Source organism: Leptidea sinapis, chromosome 17, assembly GCF_905404315.1.
Source record: "Leptidea sinapis chromosome 17, ilLepSina1.1, whole genome shotgun sequence".
In the NCBI taxonomy this organism is placed as follows: domain Eukaryota; kingdom Metazoa; phylum Arthropoda; class Insecta; order Lepidoptera; family Pieridae; genus Leptidea; species Leptidea sinapis.
The window spans coordinates 9,282,793-9,302,035 of NC_066281.1; the positions used below are offsets into that span (position 1 = coordinate 9,282,793).

General features: G+C 38.2%; 1 protein-coding gene across 1 annotated transcript in view; it reads right to left on the reverse strand.

Annotated features, from left to right (window-relative positions):
- Positions 1 to 3,003: 3,003 nt before the first annotated feature.
- LOC126968937 (large neutral amino acids transporter small subunit 1) overlaps positions 3,004 to 19,243 on the reverse strand; it is a 45,155-nt gene continuing 28,915 nt past the window's right edge. Inside the window, exons 5-7 of the mRNA XM_050814165.1 lie at positions 8,235 to 8,358; positions 6,212 to 6,412; positions 3,004 to 5,695 (exon numbers count right to left, since the gene is read on the reverse strand). Coding sequence (XP_050670122.1) covers positions 5,294 to 5,695; positions 6,212 to 6,412; positions 8,235 to 8,358 — 727 coding nt within the window. The 3' untranslated portion in view covers positions 3,004 to 5,293. The remainder of the gene's footprint in view (positions 5,696 to 6,211; positions 6,413 to 8,234; positions 8,359 to 19,243) is intronic.

Below are 19,243 nucleotides of genomic sequence, written 5' to 3' on the forward strand. Positions count from 1 at the left end.
GAGAATCCGTCCCTGGGCGTCCACAATTAGGGCCTGTAACTAACAGTGGCTGCCCAGGCTGCCCCGCGTATTCTGGAGGGGGCAAATCTGCGCTGACTCGGGGCAAACAGAGCAGGCGGCTCAAACCACCCTCCTCCACACTCGCTGTGGACTTTTGCAACATCAGGGGGCTTCGCTCAAATTTAAATGCCGTCCACTTTCACCTGGAGACGGCGAAGCCGGCCCTGCTCTTTTTAAACGAGACACAGATATCCTCCCTGGCTGATTCATCTTACCTTTCCTACCCGGGGTATAATTTGGAACACTCCTTTATACCACGGGCTGGCGTGTGCGTTTACGTCGTCGACGTCAGGGAGGATGTCTGTTCTCGACGCCTGAGTTTTTTGAAGGACACGACCTATCCATCATCTGGCTGCGTCTAGACTGCGATGACCATCCGCGAATCTACGCATGCCTGTATAGGTCCCATAGCGGTAACGCAGAGACTGACCGGCTCCTTGAACACATCCAAATGGCTACAGATTCCGTGTTGGAGTAGATCCCCACTGCAGAGATCGTGTTTCTTGGCGATTTTAACGCCCACCACGCTGAATGGCTAGGCTCACGTACCACCGATCATGCAGGGAGATCTGTTCACGACTTCGCCTTAGCATATGATCTGACGCAACTGGTTATTGCGCCAACGCGAATCCCAGATGTGTAAGACCATACAATTTCACTGTTGGACCTTCTGTTGACCTCACATCCGGACGGCTACCTAGTTTCCGTTAAACCTCCTCTGGGATGGTCGGACCACTGCCTGATCCGGAGCACCGTGCCGATCACGCGCCTAACACCGCCGCCGCGTGGGCACTATAGGTCAGCAGAGTGGGACGAGATGCGGTGCTTTTTTGCATCCTACCCGTGGAGGTTTCCTACCTCCTTTGCATCCTACCCTGTTTTTCGCTGGGAGATCCAGATGCCGCTGCTGACGCTGTTGCTGATGTGGTACTGCAAGTTATGGAACTCTTCATTTCATCCTCCTCTGTGCCTATCGGTGGCAGGTCCCAACCATGGTTTGACCGCTCCTGCAAAATGGCCTCTCGCCGAAAGCACGAGTGCTATCAGGCTTGGGTCAATGCGGTGGTATCTAAGGATTTCGAAGCACATTGGCAGAATTGGCGAGAGACTTGCACGCCTTCCCTCGGGAACTCGTGCGTTCTGGTCGCTCGCCAAGGCTGTCCAAGGAAACTTCTGCCAGCCAGCCATTCCGCCACTGCACGGGGATGATGACTCGCTGGCCCATGACGCGAAAGAGAAAGCTGATCTCCTCGGCTCCCTCTTCGCGTCCAACTCGACTCTGGATGACCAAGGTCCAAACCACCACCACCGCATATTCCGCGGTGCGATTCATATATGTCGGAGGTAAAAATCCGGCATGGTGCCGTGCTTAAGGCGCTTCTCACCTTGGACATTCACAAATCGAGCGGGCCCGATGGCATTCCCCCGATAGTGCTGCGGACATGTGCTCCGGAACTGGCGCCGGTCCTTACCCGTCTTTTCCGGCTCTCCTACTCATCAGGCGTAGTCCCGAAATTATGGAAGGCGGCTTTAGTGCACCCGATCCCTAAGAAAGGTGTACGCTCAGATCCGTCCAACTACCGCCCCATTGCCATTACCTCCATTTTCTCCAAAGTAATGGAGTCGATCATCAACCGCCAGCTCTTGGGATACCTAGAGGGGCACCAGCTGATCAGCGACTGCCAGTACGGTTTCCGTCAGGGTCGCTCAGCTGGTGATCTTCTTGCGTACCTCACCCATAAATGGGCGCAAGCGGTTGAGTCGAAGGGAGAGGCGTTGGCGGTGAGTTTGGACAAAGCGAAGGCCTTTGATGGGGTGTGGCATAAACCGCTTATAGCGAAACTGCCATCCTATGGGCTTCCCGAGAAGTTGTGCAAATGGGTCACTAGCTATTTGGCTGATCGGAGCATCAAGGTTGTTATCAACGGTGCATGCTCCGACTTAAAACCCATAAACGCTGGTGTCCCGCAAGGCTGTGTGCTATCCCCTACGCTGTTTCTTCTGCATGTCAATGATATGCTGCAAATCAGCAATATTGCTGATATTAATATGCTTCCTACACCGGCCGTGCCAACTTGTCCCGGGATAGCGTCGACGAGAACCGGAACAAACTTGTGTCTGAAATCGAGACTATGCTTTGCAAAGTCTCGGAATGGGGCCGACAAAATTTAGTCCAATTCAACCCCAAGAAGACACAAGTTTGTGCGAACACCACTAAAAAGTCTCCCTTTGTCGTATCCCCTCGATCCGAGATCACTCCTCTAACTGCCACAGCCTGTATTGGCATACTTGGCGTCGATATATCGAGCGACGTTCAGTTCCGTGGTCACTTGGAAGAGAAGGCCAAACTGGCCTCTAAAAAACTTGGTGTACTCAGTAAGGCTTCACTAAAAGCCACCGCCTGCAACTTTATAAGGCGCAAATTCGGCCTCACATGGAGTACTGTTCTCACCTCTGGGCGGGTGCTCCCCAGTACGGCTCGAATCATCGACGATCAAGTCATCTCCGATCGGCTTGATTCTCTAGCATTGCGTAGAGATGTGGGTTCTCTCTGCATCTTCTACCGCATTTATCACGGGGAGTGCTCAGAGGAGCTGTTCGGGTTGATTCTAGCGGCCGAATTCCACCATCGGACATTACGTGCAAAGTACCATCCGCATCACGTAGACGTCTGGCATTCCATAACCGCGTGTTTTCTTCGAAATTTCTTGCCTCGCACAGCAACTTTGTGGAATCAACCACCGGCAGCGGTCTTCCCGAACAGATACGACTTAGGGACCTTCATAAGGGTAGATATCTCACTTTCACACAGGGTTCGTATATACGGTAGTACACTAAGTTTATGTTTATACCTCTCTTATTCTAATCTGACATTTGTCTGAAACAGAAAAAGCAGTGTCAGCGGTTGCAAACATTAAGTACTTAGGTATAAATAAAACCAAGTTTGCAGCATAAGCCAATATTCTTTCATGTATTTATTAGATAAGTTGATATTTCGTTTCACAAACACGATATTGCAGCTACAAACATAGGAACGGTATTTTAAATTAATTTAAGCTAAAATTCACGTATCAGATCCATAATCGGCAGTTATTGTCATACCTATCCAACGTACAGTACTATTTTCACTGATAAATGAGAGCAGCGTTTAACTTAGTTTCTTAAGTTTATTTAACGTCTTAATAAATATAGTTTAAGCACGGACGAGTAAAAGAAGAAGGACACCGCGCCGTGATATTAGCAAGTGAAGCACCGTTATGCTAGTGTGTGTGCGGTTACGGGGATAGTAGTAACACAATTTTTTCTCCCTTAAATAATCATATATGGCCACAAATACTTATATAGTATCCATTTTACACTTTTCCATAACGCACGACGGCCTTTTTAAAATATTTTATTGAGACGCAAACTGATCTGTCACAGACGATGACAATTATCATAATGTGTAGTAGTAGTGTAAGTGTGTGCGTGGGGCTATGTATTTACACGTTAATTGGCTTGTTTTGGTGCTACACTGTTATGTAAGGTGACACGGAGTCCTTATTTTTTTACTAGTCCGTGAGTTTAAGGTACTTAATGTGTGTTAGTTTTAATAAATAAGTTGCTTTTTACAGTAAATAACAAAATATAAAAATAGATATCAAAATGTTATTAACATGTCACAGATAATACTTTTATTTAGTTGTTTCGTCACCATTTTATAAAATTGTAGAATGCCATAAACAAAAGCAATCGAGAGTATTAAGTTTTTATTATTACTAAGCAATAAAATATCACATCCTTGTTCTCGATCTGCGACAAAATGTCTGAGTTATATTGTCATAATATTAAACTACACAGCAATGATATTAAATATACGTTACATCGTCAAAAAAAGGCGGCCAAGTGGGAGTCGAACATGCCCATTAAGGGTTCCGTAGCGGCTAGTAACAAACGATTTAGGACGTATAAAAAAATACTTCTTACTAGATATCGTTGAAACCAATATTCCGTGGAAGTTTGCATGGTAATGTACATAATATATTTATTTTAGTTCTATCGTTCTCTTATTTTAGAAGTTACAGGAGGGGTTTGGAAGTGTCTCTCGCGCAAATTATTCAGTTTAGAAAAAAAAATATATTAGAAACCTCAACATTATTTTTGAAGACCTATCTATAGATCCCCACACGTTTGGGTTTGATGAAAGAAATTTTTTTCCCTATTTTTGTGTAAAAATACATCTACTTGCCAAGTTTCAACAGTTCTACTGTTAGTAATTTGCTGTCAATAATCTGAAGCTGTCCCAACATACCCGATAAGTCATTCTTATCGCCTTATATAGATACGCGTGAATTGCAATTTTCATACAAACTTTATATCGCTGGTAAGCTATACGTCATCCCATTTACAGACAGCGTGCACGGATTGAGTTACCGTCGATAAATTTATTGGGACAGAAAAGTCAACGATAGTTACGATTTTTATCTCAAGTAAGAGATACTGAATATTGGGAACGGCCGTAATCCATGTTTAAATTATTTTTTTGTAATAACTCCGTCGATGTTTGAGTAAGCATCGACATTACCATACAGCATACTGTCAAATAATATAAAATGCGTTCCAAATTAGGACAGCCTTCGAGACTCGATAAGAAATAATCGCCCCTTTTAAATCTTAGGTATATATAAAATTCTCGTGTCACAATGTTAGTTACCTTACTCCTCCGAAACGGCTTTACTGATTTTTACCAAATTTTATATGCATATTCTACTGAATGAATGGTCTGAGAATCTGCTACTAACTATTTTTCATCCCCCTAAATGTTAAGGGTGGTCCGGTCCACCCCTAAATTATTTTTAAATTTTTTTGGACGTAATTTTTTGTGATACAACATATAAAAAATACATACAACCCTAAATTTTCAACTCTCTACGATCAACCCCTATTTTTGTATCGCGCTTTTTATATCATTATGTTCCATCCACAAATCCGCTATAGAGTTGCAAGATGGCAATGGATCAATACTTACAATAATTGTAGTACGACAAATTTGGTAGGTCTGAGAATCGGTTGCATCTACTTTTTACTCCCCAAAAACTTTTTTATTATTTTATATGGCAATACAACGTTTGCTGGGTCAGCAGTAGTTGCTAGTATATTATAATATCATTGCTTTACAATAAATAAGCTTACGTCACACCACATAAACATGTTACAATATTGGTCCTTTAAAATTAATCTCAGTACATAAGGCTTAGTTCGACAATTTCTCTAACGATTCCACATAATTGCAAGAGCAAAGTTTTTGGAGAAATCTCAGCAAATACCCGGAAGCTGTGTGGTAAGCGACAGGCTTATTTTCCCATCTAACGCACACATAGTACACGGGGATGCCAGATAGAAGAATTCCAAGACCTATAGCTGTGTCGATAGGTTGAGTGATGGCTGGTATGAGGACCAAACAGGCAATTGCTATGAGGAACAACAATGGTATCGCTAGATTAACTTTAATTGGCCGTGGTAAGTCCGGTTTTGTTCTTCGCAACCAGAGCATACCCACAACTGACGCACCGACTGAGAGCCACAGCGTTTGAGAGAAGTAGTTGATGAGGTCGAAGATGTTGCTGGTCGTCAGCATCAGTAGAGAGAAGAAACACTGAAAATTAAAATATTATGGAAATGTATAAAGTATTAAGTGTTACACATTTAAATACACTTTAAAGGATTAAAAAAATACTTTTGAGTAATTAATTTTTTTAACCCGACGTTTCGTGAACGTTCCAGAGCGGTAACTTTCACGCAAAAACTAATGTAAAAAAACAGTTACAATTTCACGCGTTCTAATCCTTTAAAGTTTAAAATACATATAAAAAAAATATAGAGTTCCCACACATTCATAGATTTCATCATAAGAACTAATCTTACATTGGGACCAATCCGGGAGTTTATACCATTTCAAATGAAAAAAAAAATCATTTCGACTATAAGGTAACAAACATACATAAAAAATCAACAAATAGTCGAACCGAGAGAGAAACTACAATTTTTATTGAAGTCGGTTAACAATATGTACATACATTGACATACGAACATCCAGAACGGGGAAATAAACATTCATGTTCTTTTTTTATAATAATTGCGTATTAATTGCAAATCACTTAAATGTACTTACCGTAAAAATAAGGGATGGTATTGGAGTTTGTTTTTCGGTGTGGAAGAGGGAGAAGAAAGCAGGCATGTGTCCTTCTTGAGCACCGGTCGCGAATAGTCGGGCAGATGTGAACAATACCCCGTTCACCCCCCCGAAGGTTGACAAGGCGACGAACACGGGAATCAACCAGCTCCAGCTGCCGAACAGGCGGTCGCCGAACATCTAAAAGTGGGTAATAAGATAGTTTAGATAGATATTTCGATCTAATAGAAATAGCTTTGCAAATAACTAAACCGCATTAATCTGGCATAATTTTACTAATGCGCTTCCACTACACTGCTCGGGAATTCAAAATTATTGCAATGTCATAGAAGTATTTAAATAAAACTGATCTATATGAATAGAGCGCAAGAATTTGGCAAAAATATATCAAAGAAATGCTTTACTGTCTAAATTCTCAACCATTGTCCAATACATTGTTCGGGAATTCAAAATAATTGCAATGTCATTTAAAGTAAGTATTTAAAGCCTTAATGCTGTCTGTTAAGGTTTAATTTCGAATAAAGTGCGTAATGATTAATGAACATAGGACCTGTTGGTCCGCAATACTTTATTTATTATCTTACGGCATCAAGGGGAGATAGGTAGACGATGTTTGGCCAATGTATGGCGAGTTCATTTGAATGACAAAGTAAATTGGCCAAACATGCAGCAACAGGCGACGCTTTTTTTCGAGCTGTTTTTCATTATGCGAAATAAATGTTAAATAATTAGTTCATTAATAATTTGCTGATGTCAAATTAATACATAAAATATTATATTATGTACTAACTGACCCGACAGACGTTGTTCTGTATATAATAAATAAATTAATGTTTTTATATGAATTTGTCAATAATATATCATAACATCAAAAATTACTTCATAAAATATGCACCCTGCTGTCGTAATGAAATTGTTTCACAGCAGAACTGTCAAACCGTGCGTCAATAAATTCTCTCATAGAAATTATGTATGGACACATCAAAGGAAAAACAAATTTGTTGTTGTTATTTAAATTAGCAGCATTTTCCTATTTATTCACCTTTTAAAACTTCTCTGGACTTCCACAAGTAATTCAGGACCAAAATTAGCCAAATCGGTCCAGCCGTTCTCGACTTTTAGCGAGACTAACGAAGAGCAATTCATTTTTATATATATAGATAGTACGTATAAATAGACATTAGACAGTGACAGCTGTCAACAATATTTTCAGCAACGCACGTACGTACACAAAAACAATGTGACTGATGTATCACGAGTGTAAGACGTAGCTGTCATACTAAAGTAATATAAACCTGGCCTGTTGTCATGCGATGCCTAACAGCAAAAGGCTCTATCTGGACGCATAAATTATCAAAGGGTAAAACCTTGAATGCAATAATGGTTATAATATTATTTTCAACACACTTGCTGGTGTGGGTCATATTGCATCGTTTTAGGGCCATAAACCGAACACTTGTACATAATAGAATTATCCCTACAAAGTTAAGTTAGCACCTAACTGCAAATTATATGAGAGTAAACAGAGCATTTTCTATTTAACCGGGTAATACAGTTTTTGTATCAACAAAGAGGTTTTATGCCGCTGAAAATCCATTTACATTTTGGGCATAAATAAATGTGTTCCTAATTAAGACTAAAAACATTTATTATTATCAAATTATTTATAATAAGAAATAAATTGTTACAAATATATGGCTATATGTAATCAATCAGCTTACATTTGGCACGAGCAAAAAAAAAGAAAACTTGCGCTTCATTTCCTATAATTTTCTTTTGTATTTGGTTTATATAAAGTTATTTGTTTTTTACTCGCAGGTGTGTTGAAAAAAGTACGTATGAAACTCGTGAGCAACTTGCTCACTAGAGACTTGGCTGATTTACGCCCTCGGCTACGGCTCGGGTTGAAACCCACAGCCGTATAATGAATAACTTAGCTCACTTGCATCACAATAAACTATTATTTTGCCAGTTATATTTAGATAATGATTAGAAGCCTTACCACTGCAACAGCAGGGTTGGAAGTCATCTCAGACTTGGAGACAACTGCAAAGTAAGCCAAGTTTGCCATCACGTATATTATTGTCACCATCGGCATGGCAATCCATATAGCTCGAGGCAGGTTCCTGAAATTAAAACAATCAGTTAGGTAATTTAATCAAATGTTTGCTTAAAAACGGGAATAAAGTGTTGTTCATAAAAAAATACGGGTTATACTCTGGGAGTGCCGGAGTATAAGTGAAAACTTGAACAAAGAAATACAAACCATTTGTTATGTTTTTAAAGTGATAACCCTCACTTCTAGGATTAATACACAAATAAAATATGACAAACAAAATTTTATGAATGATGCGGGACTCGCGTCGCGTGCCAGTGCTCTGCCAACTGAGCTAACCGTTCGAGTTCGTATCGTCATAAAATCTTGTATGCTTTTTTCAACTCTCAGGTTGTGGCTTCATCTACAGGATCTACCTTACAGTTGATGTCGCTCTTGTAAATCTATACAATTTGATATGTTTTTAAAGTGATAATCCTCACTTCTAGGATTAAAACAGAAATAAAAGTATAACTATTCACTTAAGGAGCGTCTTCGCTAACGGCATAGCTTAAAAACCAAATAATTAATCTGTAAAAATATTTGACGGCTGAGAATCGATCCCTCGACGTCGCGATGTTTCGGCTTCGCAATCACAATGATTCAACTACTGGTCCAATGGCCGTATGATCATTAAGTTGAAATAGCCGAATTATAATTAGTTAGAATTATAAATCTTTCATCCATAATTTCAACGACTGTCTTACGAATTTCCGATCAGACCACGTGTCCTGACGTGAGTTTAACATTTTATACCCATCCCATGAAAAGTGTTCAACGCCGGTAAAGATCTTTTAACTTCAAAAATAAAATACAAAATATAAATAAAAAAACGGATTGCACTTTCACATACAGACAGCTTGTTTTTATCGGCTGTCTAACAGAACGAGACTCTATCTATGCTGCAGAAGAGGGATATTCGCGCTATTATTAACCTACGTCCTAAAGAATCGTTGAGAGCAAAATTTAAAGAAATTTATTATTATTCATGACTGTTGCTTCTTAATATATTATTAATAATGTAATGTTTGTTCATATGCACATAAATGAATTTGCTAAAAATACAATAAACTCATAATGCCTACTACTCGGCTAAGTCAAGTTAGTAAGTCTTTTGTGGGGCGATGTATATATGCTTTAATAACAAGATCCCAGAAAATGTTCAAAACAAAAGTATTACGATATTCAAAAGAATTGTTGAAAAACGCTTGTGTGGTTAAGGTTACTATAACATTAATGACTTTCTTAATGATGCTCATCATGCGCATCAGGCTATTACATATTAAGTTTAATTGTACATATAAATATTACTTTGTAAACAATTTTTTTGATGAAATAAATAGCCCGCTGACTTTGTTGCGCCCATTCTTCTCAGGTCTGAGGCATTCAATAAGTGATGTCACATCCTATTTTGAATAAAAATATTTAAATTTGAATCTAGAGTATATATTAATTATCTAAATAAGAAACATTAGTCACTGAGTGTGATGCTACCCCTATCTCATAAGAGAATTTTTCATATTCGTACTAGCACAGCCATGCTGTAAGATGGAGGAGCGCGTGACAGATTAAGCGTTTATTAATAAAGCGCTACCTCGACGAGCGAGTATTCGCGCAAATATCGTTGGACAATCCACATGAGACGACGAATACTCCGTCACTGTAACGATGCCGCTTGCTGCGAAACTGAAATGAAGTGCTTGGAGTACGCGGGCCCAAGTAAGTAGAACTTTCTCCCTACTAGCGTTGATTCAAAAAGGTTTAGCGAGAGACTAAGAAAAGATTACACGAATCTTCGATCAATCATAGTTGTTCGTAGCTCCATTAACTTCTAATTTATAAGATATTTATTTACAACTAGGTAGGTGTTCATGTTAAAATTTAGTAGTAGTATTTTGAATGTACCTAAACAACAGAAAACGATGAAATTGTAAAATAAATTTGACATTTGAATAACCATTTTCAAAATAACTCACAATTAGCTAATAAGCAGAATGAAATAAAATTATTTTATTATAAATTTTAATAATAACTCAGATAATATTTAAGTGTATTTTATCTATTAATGTAAATGCAATGCTATCGTACGTTGGAATAGTCTCCCCTAAAATTTTACCTACGCGTCTAATGATATTACTATAGAAGACCCTGCTGTTTGAAGATGTTTTACTTAGGTCTTGTCTTCATACAACGAACAAAAGGTCTCCATTCTCCTTCATTCACCACACATACCTACTCAATCTCTTTTTGCTCCACATTTTTTTTTTTGGCAAATTCGTGATATGAATGTGGAACCGGCCTTGTAATATTAGCCTACGCGTCATCTCGCCGCTATTATAACATTGCAATGTGTAGATACGTTCTGTCAGAGCACAAGTGTATAGAGAGGTATATCGCTCGACGCTAATATCACTCGTGGAGGTGGCGCCTAATAGCTGACCTCTCACGTCTGACAAGCAAAGAATGTGAGTAATGAAATATAAGACCGACAGCTCCTATTTCTGTAAAGTAATACAGCGCCTTACGACCCAATGAATAAAAGGCTCGTAATGAATTCGCTGAACGATACCACATGAATAAACCATGCAATACATATAACAGCAGTTACTGAAGAAAACAAAGGAGGAAATAAAAATACTAGTTGATGTTTCGTTTCCAAGCAAACTTAAAATTAAAGGAATATGTGGGATTCAAAACAGCGCCACTCGGTAAACACTCCAACCACTTAGCCAACTGTCCCAATATTGTTTTAATTATTATGTCGGGTAGTCACGATATCAGAAGGATCTCCAAAACCACCAAGGTTCGACTTATGAGGTGGCTTTTGTTTCCAATCTTCCTCTACGGGGCTGAAACCTGATGCCTTAGAGATGTGGTGTTGGAGGTGACACCTGAAGATCACTTGGACGGCTTTCCGAACCAAGAATTCCATCTAAAAAGAAGGCTATCGTCGACTGTGCAACTACGAATTCTGAAGTTCTTTGGTCATATCTCCAGTGCAGTGCAGCAAAGAGAGAGAGGGCGCTCACCCACTCGATGGACGGATCTTATTTAAGCAGTGAGCCAGACACCTGTGGTGGAGTGCTCCCGCAATAATACAAACAACCAAAAGTGGGGGAACATCGCTTGGGAGAAAGTGCGACCCAAAACTAAAGAGACCAACGGCGACTAATGATGAATCATCTTTGTGACCACGACCACTCTGACAAGAGCAACCGATTGAGAAGAACGCACGATATATATTTTATTAATTGATATAATATAATTATCCAATTGCATGAATCGTGGTCGCGGCCGTGGCGGAACTGCCGCCGAACCGAGTACCCGTCATAATAATTACAAAGTTAAAGTTCCACGATGATAAAAGTTTAAAACATGTCCCAATAACATTTATTCAATATAATAAGCTAAACTTTAAAAAAAACTGTGAATGAATTTTATGTACGCACGCCAAAATCATTAAACAATTATTCCTCGTGCTATATTACGTTTGTAGAAAGAACAATATTATTATACCGCACAATATACTTAAATAGCGATTATTTAAATATCATAATTTTTTTTATTAATTTAAAATTTATTTAATTCTCGTCCATTGGTTGTGGTTCAGTAGACATATGAGTTACAAGAGGCTTGGTAGCTGAAGTAAGCTATAAATGGTCTAGTTGACCAGCTAACGTTAGGGTGTCAAATTTGAATGACGTTGTTGCGCACATCGTATAAATTCACTCTGATAGTTTTTCCCTAACGCGCCAAAAGGAGTCAATTTTAAAAAATAAAAAAACACGTTTTAAATTTAGCTAGACGAACTAAAAAGCTTAGTTCATTTATACGTCTTTTATTCATGTCTAGCAACAAGCGGCTCTATCTTAACTATATACATTATATAAGCTATAAAAGTATTAAAGCAGTTGTGAGTGAAGAAGGGAATAAAATAGCGCATCAAACAATGGGAGTAGTTTCCAATCGATTCAACAAAGGACTGTTTACCAAACACTCGTGGGACACTGTTGACTGAAGTAAAAGAGTTCTCCAGTTCCCTGAGATATAAATAAGATCTTAGGATAGTAAATATTCGAGCTGTTGAATTAGTTTTCTGACATTCTAGTCAAAAGGATCAAAAAGGATAATTTTTATAGCCTATCTATCATAGATAATAAAAATGCTAGGCAGCAGTGGAGTTGCGTTAAAGACCTTTTTTATTACAATAAGAGACAAAGACGAGGCGGACGTTCAGCTGATGGTAATTGATACGCCCTACCTAGTACAATGCAGTGCCGCTCAGGATTCTTGAAAAATCCAAAAACTGAGCGGCACTACAATTGCGCTCGTCTCCTTGAGACATAAGATGTTAAGTCTCGTTTGCCCAGTAATTTCACTAGCTACGGCACCCTTCTGACCGAACCACAGTAATGTTTACACATTACTGCTTCACGGCGGAAATAGGCGCCGTTGTGGTACCCATAATCTAGCGGGCAACCTGTGCAAAGGAGTTCCCACTGGTAAAAGAAACCTCCCACTGGTAGAAATCCTAAGTGTGCGAGGTCTACTTGGTCGGAAAACACGTTAACCTTAAGATAAGACCTACCAGATCAGGTTTTCCTCGTAAAAGAAAGTTTCTTGGGAACCGCACACACCTGAAAGAGGAATATATCAAATCGGTATCATCTCTAGCCGTGCCATTTCAGCCGAAAGACGTCCACTGATGGTCAAAGGCCTACTCCAATCTCCACAACAATCGGTAGTTCGCTGGTCTCACACAACCTCTTCCGGCGGTCTTGACCAGGTCATCGGTCCATCATGTTGGGCTTACCAACACTGCGCATACCGGTATGTGGTCGCCATTCGAGAACTTTACTACCTCAAGGACTATCGGTCCTTCGAATGCCGTGATATTTGCTAGAAAAAGCGAAATGATGCGACATTTAGGTATCCGCGTTCAACCGGAAGGCAAAGTCAAATTGGCGTCCAAGAAACTGGGGGTAATCAATACAGCGAGAAACTATTTTAAGCCCATATTCCAGCACTGTATAATAAGCCAATCAATAACTGGCTGCTATTTTCCCGAACCGATACGACTAAGGGAACTTCGAGAATAGAGCATAAAAGGTAACCCCACCTAAAAGGCCAGCAAGGTATATCTTGACCCCTGGTTTGGGGATTTCCACGGGCGGTTAACTCACCACTCCCCGTCATATAAGCCCGTTCATTCTTGACGTTCCCTCTTATATAAAAAATATGGAGCATTGTTCTGATTTAAGTGAATTTGCCAGAAACTGTCATAACCATAATGATAACACCAGGAACAGACATAAGCTTATAATCTTTTGTGGGACGATGTATATGCTTTTACAACAGGATCCCAGAAAATGTTCAAAGCTTTTGCTTTGAAATTTTGAATAACGTTATACTTTTGTATTACGTTATTCAAGAGAATTGTTAAAAAACGTTTGTGTGGTAAAGGTTACTATAACATAAATGACTTTCTTAATGATACCACAGATTGGGAATGGAGCGACTGCCCTCAGGCTATTTAATAATAAGTTTAATTGTACACTGTTACTTTGTAAATGTTACTTTAATTGTAAAACATATTTTTGATGAAAAAAAAAGCCCGCTGAGTTTGTTGCGCCCATTCTTCTCAGGCCTGAGGCATTAATTTTGGAATGGGTGGTAGTTTTTTGACTTTCAATAAGTGATTTCACATCCTATTTTGAATAAAAATATTTGAATTTCAATTTGAATTTGATCTCAGGGTGCACAGGCCAGTACAGTTCGAGACTTTTGACCATGTGCAACGCAGAGCTGCACGAACAATTGGGAATCCAGTATACTGTCAACGGCTCGATCACGTAACGTTGCGTAGAGACGTCGCTGTGAGTCTTCTATCGCATGTATAACAAAGTATTCTGAACAGCTGTTTGACCTGAAGTTTGATTGAATCTTAATTATCATCTTCATCATCTGGATGGTGCAGCGCATCAGGCATGTTCGTGGAGGGTGGGGCCCCTGACTTCTTCGCTGTAATAAGAACCAGAATCGCGACATTTTGGAGTCGATTGCGAAACTCAAAAAATAAAATCCTCACGGCTATATCTGCCGATATCAGGAGCCCTATATATAAATGATGGATATCTGTTCACATGGAGAATAACAAAAAATAAATTGGACTTGTTATTAATATTATGAATTTTTATATCTTTATATTTTTATATTTTGGACACCACACCCTTATTCAGTGATGGTTTTCTAGTTTTTAAGTTTACTTTTAATTAGTATAAAGAATTTATGATAATTATGGGACGTAATTGGCCTGAAGTAAAATAATTCTTATTATTATTGCTCCACAGTGCGGTTTTCAATGAACTTTCTACCATGCCAAGCCTTGAAATGAAATTCCTCGACCAGTGTTTCCAGCAACGCTTCTGTCATTCCCTCGTAAGCGGCGGTGATCAGCGACCTTCATGTGACACGTGCGTTCATTTGTCTTCCGATTTTATAAAAAGTTATTTGGTATATGAAACCACGATGCAAGTGAAACCTTTTTCCCATAAAAAAAACCTATGCCTGGTGTTGTATTCAAACCCACGCTTGAACCAGAGCTTAAATCTTGCACCTAAGAATTCTCGGCCTACCTGACTTGAAAGCGGTAGTTGAAACTAATAACTAAACATCATCAATACTCCGCGGCCGGCTGTAATGCGACATGCGATAGATGGACGTATTATACTTAATAAGAAAACTGTATATTTAAACCTGCCGGTCCGCGATGAGAGTAAATATATGCGTGCCTACCAATAAGATCACGACGATTTGACAATAACCACGTCTGACCTCATGCAGAAATTGCATCAACAGCAAGGCATCAGCGTTATACGTTCTTGCACAGTTTTGAAATAGAACATTGTAATTCTGCACGAATTATCATGTAACGCAATGAATAGCTAACGATTGATCGCAAAACATTATCTATGTATCAAAATAGAATAACAATAAAAGAGAAACAAAGAATAAAACTAACACGTTAGCCCGAACGTGCTTTGAAATAACTACGGTAGTTGTACCAACGATTGCCCCAGTTTGTATAAATCACGTTTATCGGAAAAAGCGAAATGTAGGTATAGGCAAAGAATCTATAAGTAAAAGTGCGGAATTCTCACTCCGCAAAATCAATTAAAGAAATAGGTGCGGTCATACAATAAGGTGTAATTCAGATCACACAGCGCTATTAAGGCGACACTAAATGCCAGCGACTTTGAGCGATATGAGTTCACGGCTGCCGGCCCGCCATCTATGTAACAATATTTAGCCAATATTTTCAAAATTCTTGGGTGGAAAACAGTTTATATGTTTACAATCCTCGTTATTCACTACTAATCTGAATAAATGAACCTACACAAAAAAGTACAAGCTATAAGAATAACTTTTCTGAGAGAAGTACCAAAAAAATGCGTCACGCCATGCCAAAAAACTTGTTTGACTTCAAAGAAAAGTGGTAGTTCAAAAAGGCTCGTCAGTGTTAGCAATAACCAACAGCAAGCATTAGCAACCTACAAATAAGACTTAAGGATATGTGTAACAGGATTAAGTAGTGTTCATAGCTGGAAATGCTATACTTTCACCACAAAACTTGCCTAAAACACCATGTTTGCGTGTTTTCTGCTTACTCTTCGCCTTAACCTACATTTTTATTCACCTAGAAGTTATATCTATCGCGTGACTCTTACGTCTTCTGGCGACATTAGTATTGACTTCTTTACCTAAAGCTGTAGTTTTTTCTATAATATAAATACGTGTAATCGTGTATGGACACATATTTGTTCACTTTGGGGTGGAGACGATGGGTCCTTGGGGTTCATCGGCACAAAAACTCGTAAAAGACCTATCCAGGCGTCTAACCGATTTAACAGGTGATCTGGTACGTACCTCTGTCAAAGGATAAGTTTTGCTATACAAAGAGGTAACGTTGCCAGCTTCATGGGCACCTTACCTGCCGATAGCGATCTTAATGATATTTTCTATTTGTAATAAATTAATTTTGTTATTATTATAGATACAGATTATTTAAGTTTTATTTTATTATTATTTATATAAATAGCGTTATTAATTATTAAGTCATAATAATTTGAAATAAACATTTTTATGATTACGTGTAATCGTAATTTTAAATCAATATTCTTTCGTTGTCAAACCTACATATTAGTTACATATAGTAATGTATGCGTTGGAAAACCACCACATAGTCAAACCTACTTACGGCCGTTCCCAATATTCTATCTACAGATATAGATAAATTACTCCCTTCTACTGTCGGTAATTAACTGTCAATAATCTGAAGCTGTCCCAATATACCCGATAAGCCATTCTTATCGCCATATATTGGGACGCTTGAATTAAAATTTCCATATAAACATCTATCGCTGGTAAGCTATACGTCGTCCCATTGACAGACAGCGTGTGAGTGAGAGGTGAGTTACCGTCGATAAGTTTATTGGGACAGAAAAGTCAACGATAGTTACGATTTTTATCTCAAGTTAGAGATAGACTGAATATGGGGAACGGCCGTAAGTACATAGGAAATGAATAGATAGCTATCATGGATGGTAATTTGATAATAATAATAATCTTTAAGCTTCCTAAAGCTTTAAGCTATAGGAAGCTTAAAAAATTTAGATTGCAATGACCTTTAATATGCTTTGCTTTATCTATGTTTTTCCATTTTTAAAATATCGGTTAGATCTGTGAAGTAGGTGCCAACAAAGCTCACGCGTGCGTCCCTACTGGCTGGCCTACTCTGTAGAGGCCGCCGCACTTACTTTCGATCTCGATACCTACGCCTGGGGGCCAAGTCCTAAAATTGATTTTTGATATATCGTGGCATTAGTCGTGTCGAATCCTACTCTTAGTTACATCGTATTCAATGTCGAAACGATGATTGAACGAACGAAACATTTTTCGATATTATCGGTCCTAACCCTACTTCTTAGTTGAAAATGTCAATAAAATAATCAAAAGTCACTTTTACGATAATCTCAACGACACCTTCTAGGCTGTCGTTGCTATTATTGTTTCAAGTTGTATAGATATATTTGCCAAGTAATTTAAGTCATTATGTTGATCGTTTATGCGTAGAAAGTAATGCAAATGGCCGCCTAGTAGTCGATAATAGGAAGTCGAACCAGAAGGGTTGAGTTACTTTTTTTAAATTTTATTATCCGCAAGTTTTGTATTACTTATTCAATTTTAAATGGTCATATTATATTCATTACATAATTTTTGATTATTTACATTTTGTGCAAATGATATCAAATTGGTAATGCAGAGTCTGGCATGGTCCTTTTTGCCACTTATCAGCGACATAGCACAGATAATATATTTTAGTTTTTCAAGGTTTGCGCATAATTCATTTACTCTAACATCGTAAATAAATCAAAATATTAGTCTATGGTTACAATATTGTTCCGATAAACAATATGGAATGCGAACTTGTTAGAGTAGGGTAGGTTCGATATATTCGGAGTATTATCGTATCGTTCCGAATATATCGTTGTCGATTTTGCGAGTAGACAGGTAGCTAACGATAAACATACTTATTCTTGCAAATTACGATTTACGACATACCTATTTAACAAGAAGAACACTTTAATAAGCATGCATGAAGAGAAAGAAAATACGATTGAAAATATGGTCTTCAAATTTCAAGACCTTTTAATTTGTTCAGGATATCTTCACAACATACAAGGGTTGCTAAATTTCATGGTAGAGTTAGACTACAACTGAGGTTGCCAACTTTTATTCGAATAAATAGAGCATATCTTATTTCAAAGGAGGTAAATAAAGAGAACGGACTTCCAAAAAAAAAAATCAATTCTTTTATATTTTTAAAAAGGTATTTTTTTATGCATTATAAAAACATTAGTGGTTGCATGAGTGATACCAACATTCTAACGGCAAATTATATAACATTTTTGGTTATGATCATGGGCGATATATCATGGGCATATTAATACTAGTGGACCCAACAGACGTTGTCCTGTATACACGTCTTACATTTATAACCAATCTCAAATTCACTGAAACACACAAAAAAATCATCAAAATCGTTCCAGCCGTTTGGGAGGTAGTTCAATTGTGAATCTAAACCATTCTCGAATCCACCTGAAGACACACACCAATCTCAAATTCACTGGAACACACAAAAATATCATCAAAATCGGTCCAGCCGTTTAGGAGGTAGTTCAATTGTGAATCTAAACCATCCTCGAATACCCTTGAACTCACACAAAAAATTTCATCAAACTCGGTCCAGCCGTCTAGGAGGAGTTCAGTGACATACACACGCACACAAGAAATATATATATAAAGATTATTACATGACTGGCACTAGTATAGTAAACATGTGTAAAAAATATTATTTTAGCATACTCCATTAGTGTTATATATTATATAGTACGCCTACATGTTGTAGAGTGCAATACTCTATTTTAGAGTACGGTTGGCAACCCTAGAACTTAGTCATAGCTCGTCTGTTTTCAAAGCAAAATGATGTAGAAGTGTGAAGTGTAGAAGCCAGTATGTTCTCATAAATATTATAGATAATAATAGAATACTTCAAAGGTTTCGTAGTAACATAATTAAATTTTTATACAAATCATATTTGTAAACAAAGTTTATGAGCGTAGACTCGCACGGTTGGATCAGTGCTAAGAGCGCTCCCACGGCACCCGAGGTCGCGGGTTTGAATCCCACATCTTTCATAAATTTTGGTTACAATTTTAATTTGAATAATTTAAATAAATTTTAATAAAAATATTTTTTTTTTCATCAGAATGTTCATTAAAGAAATTTGAAATACTCGGTCTATCGGTATACAAAATTTGTAAAGCTATCAAAAACTTATAAAAGGTTATACGAAT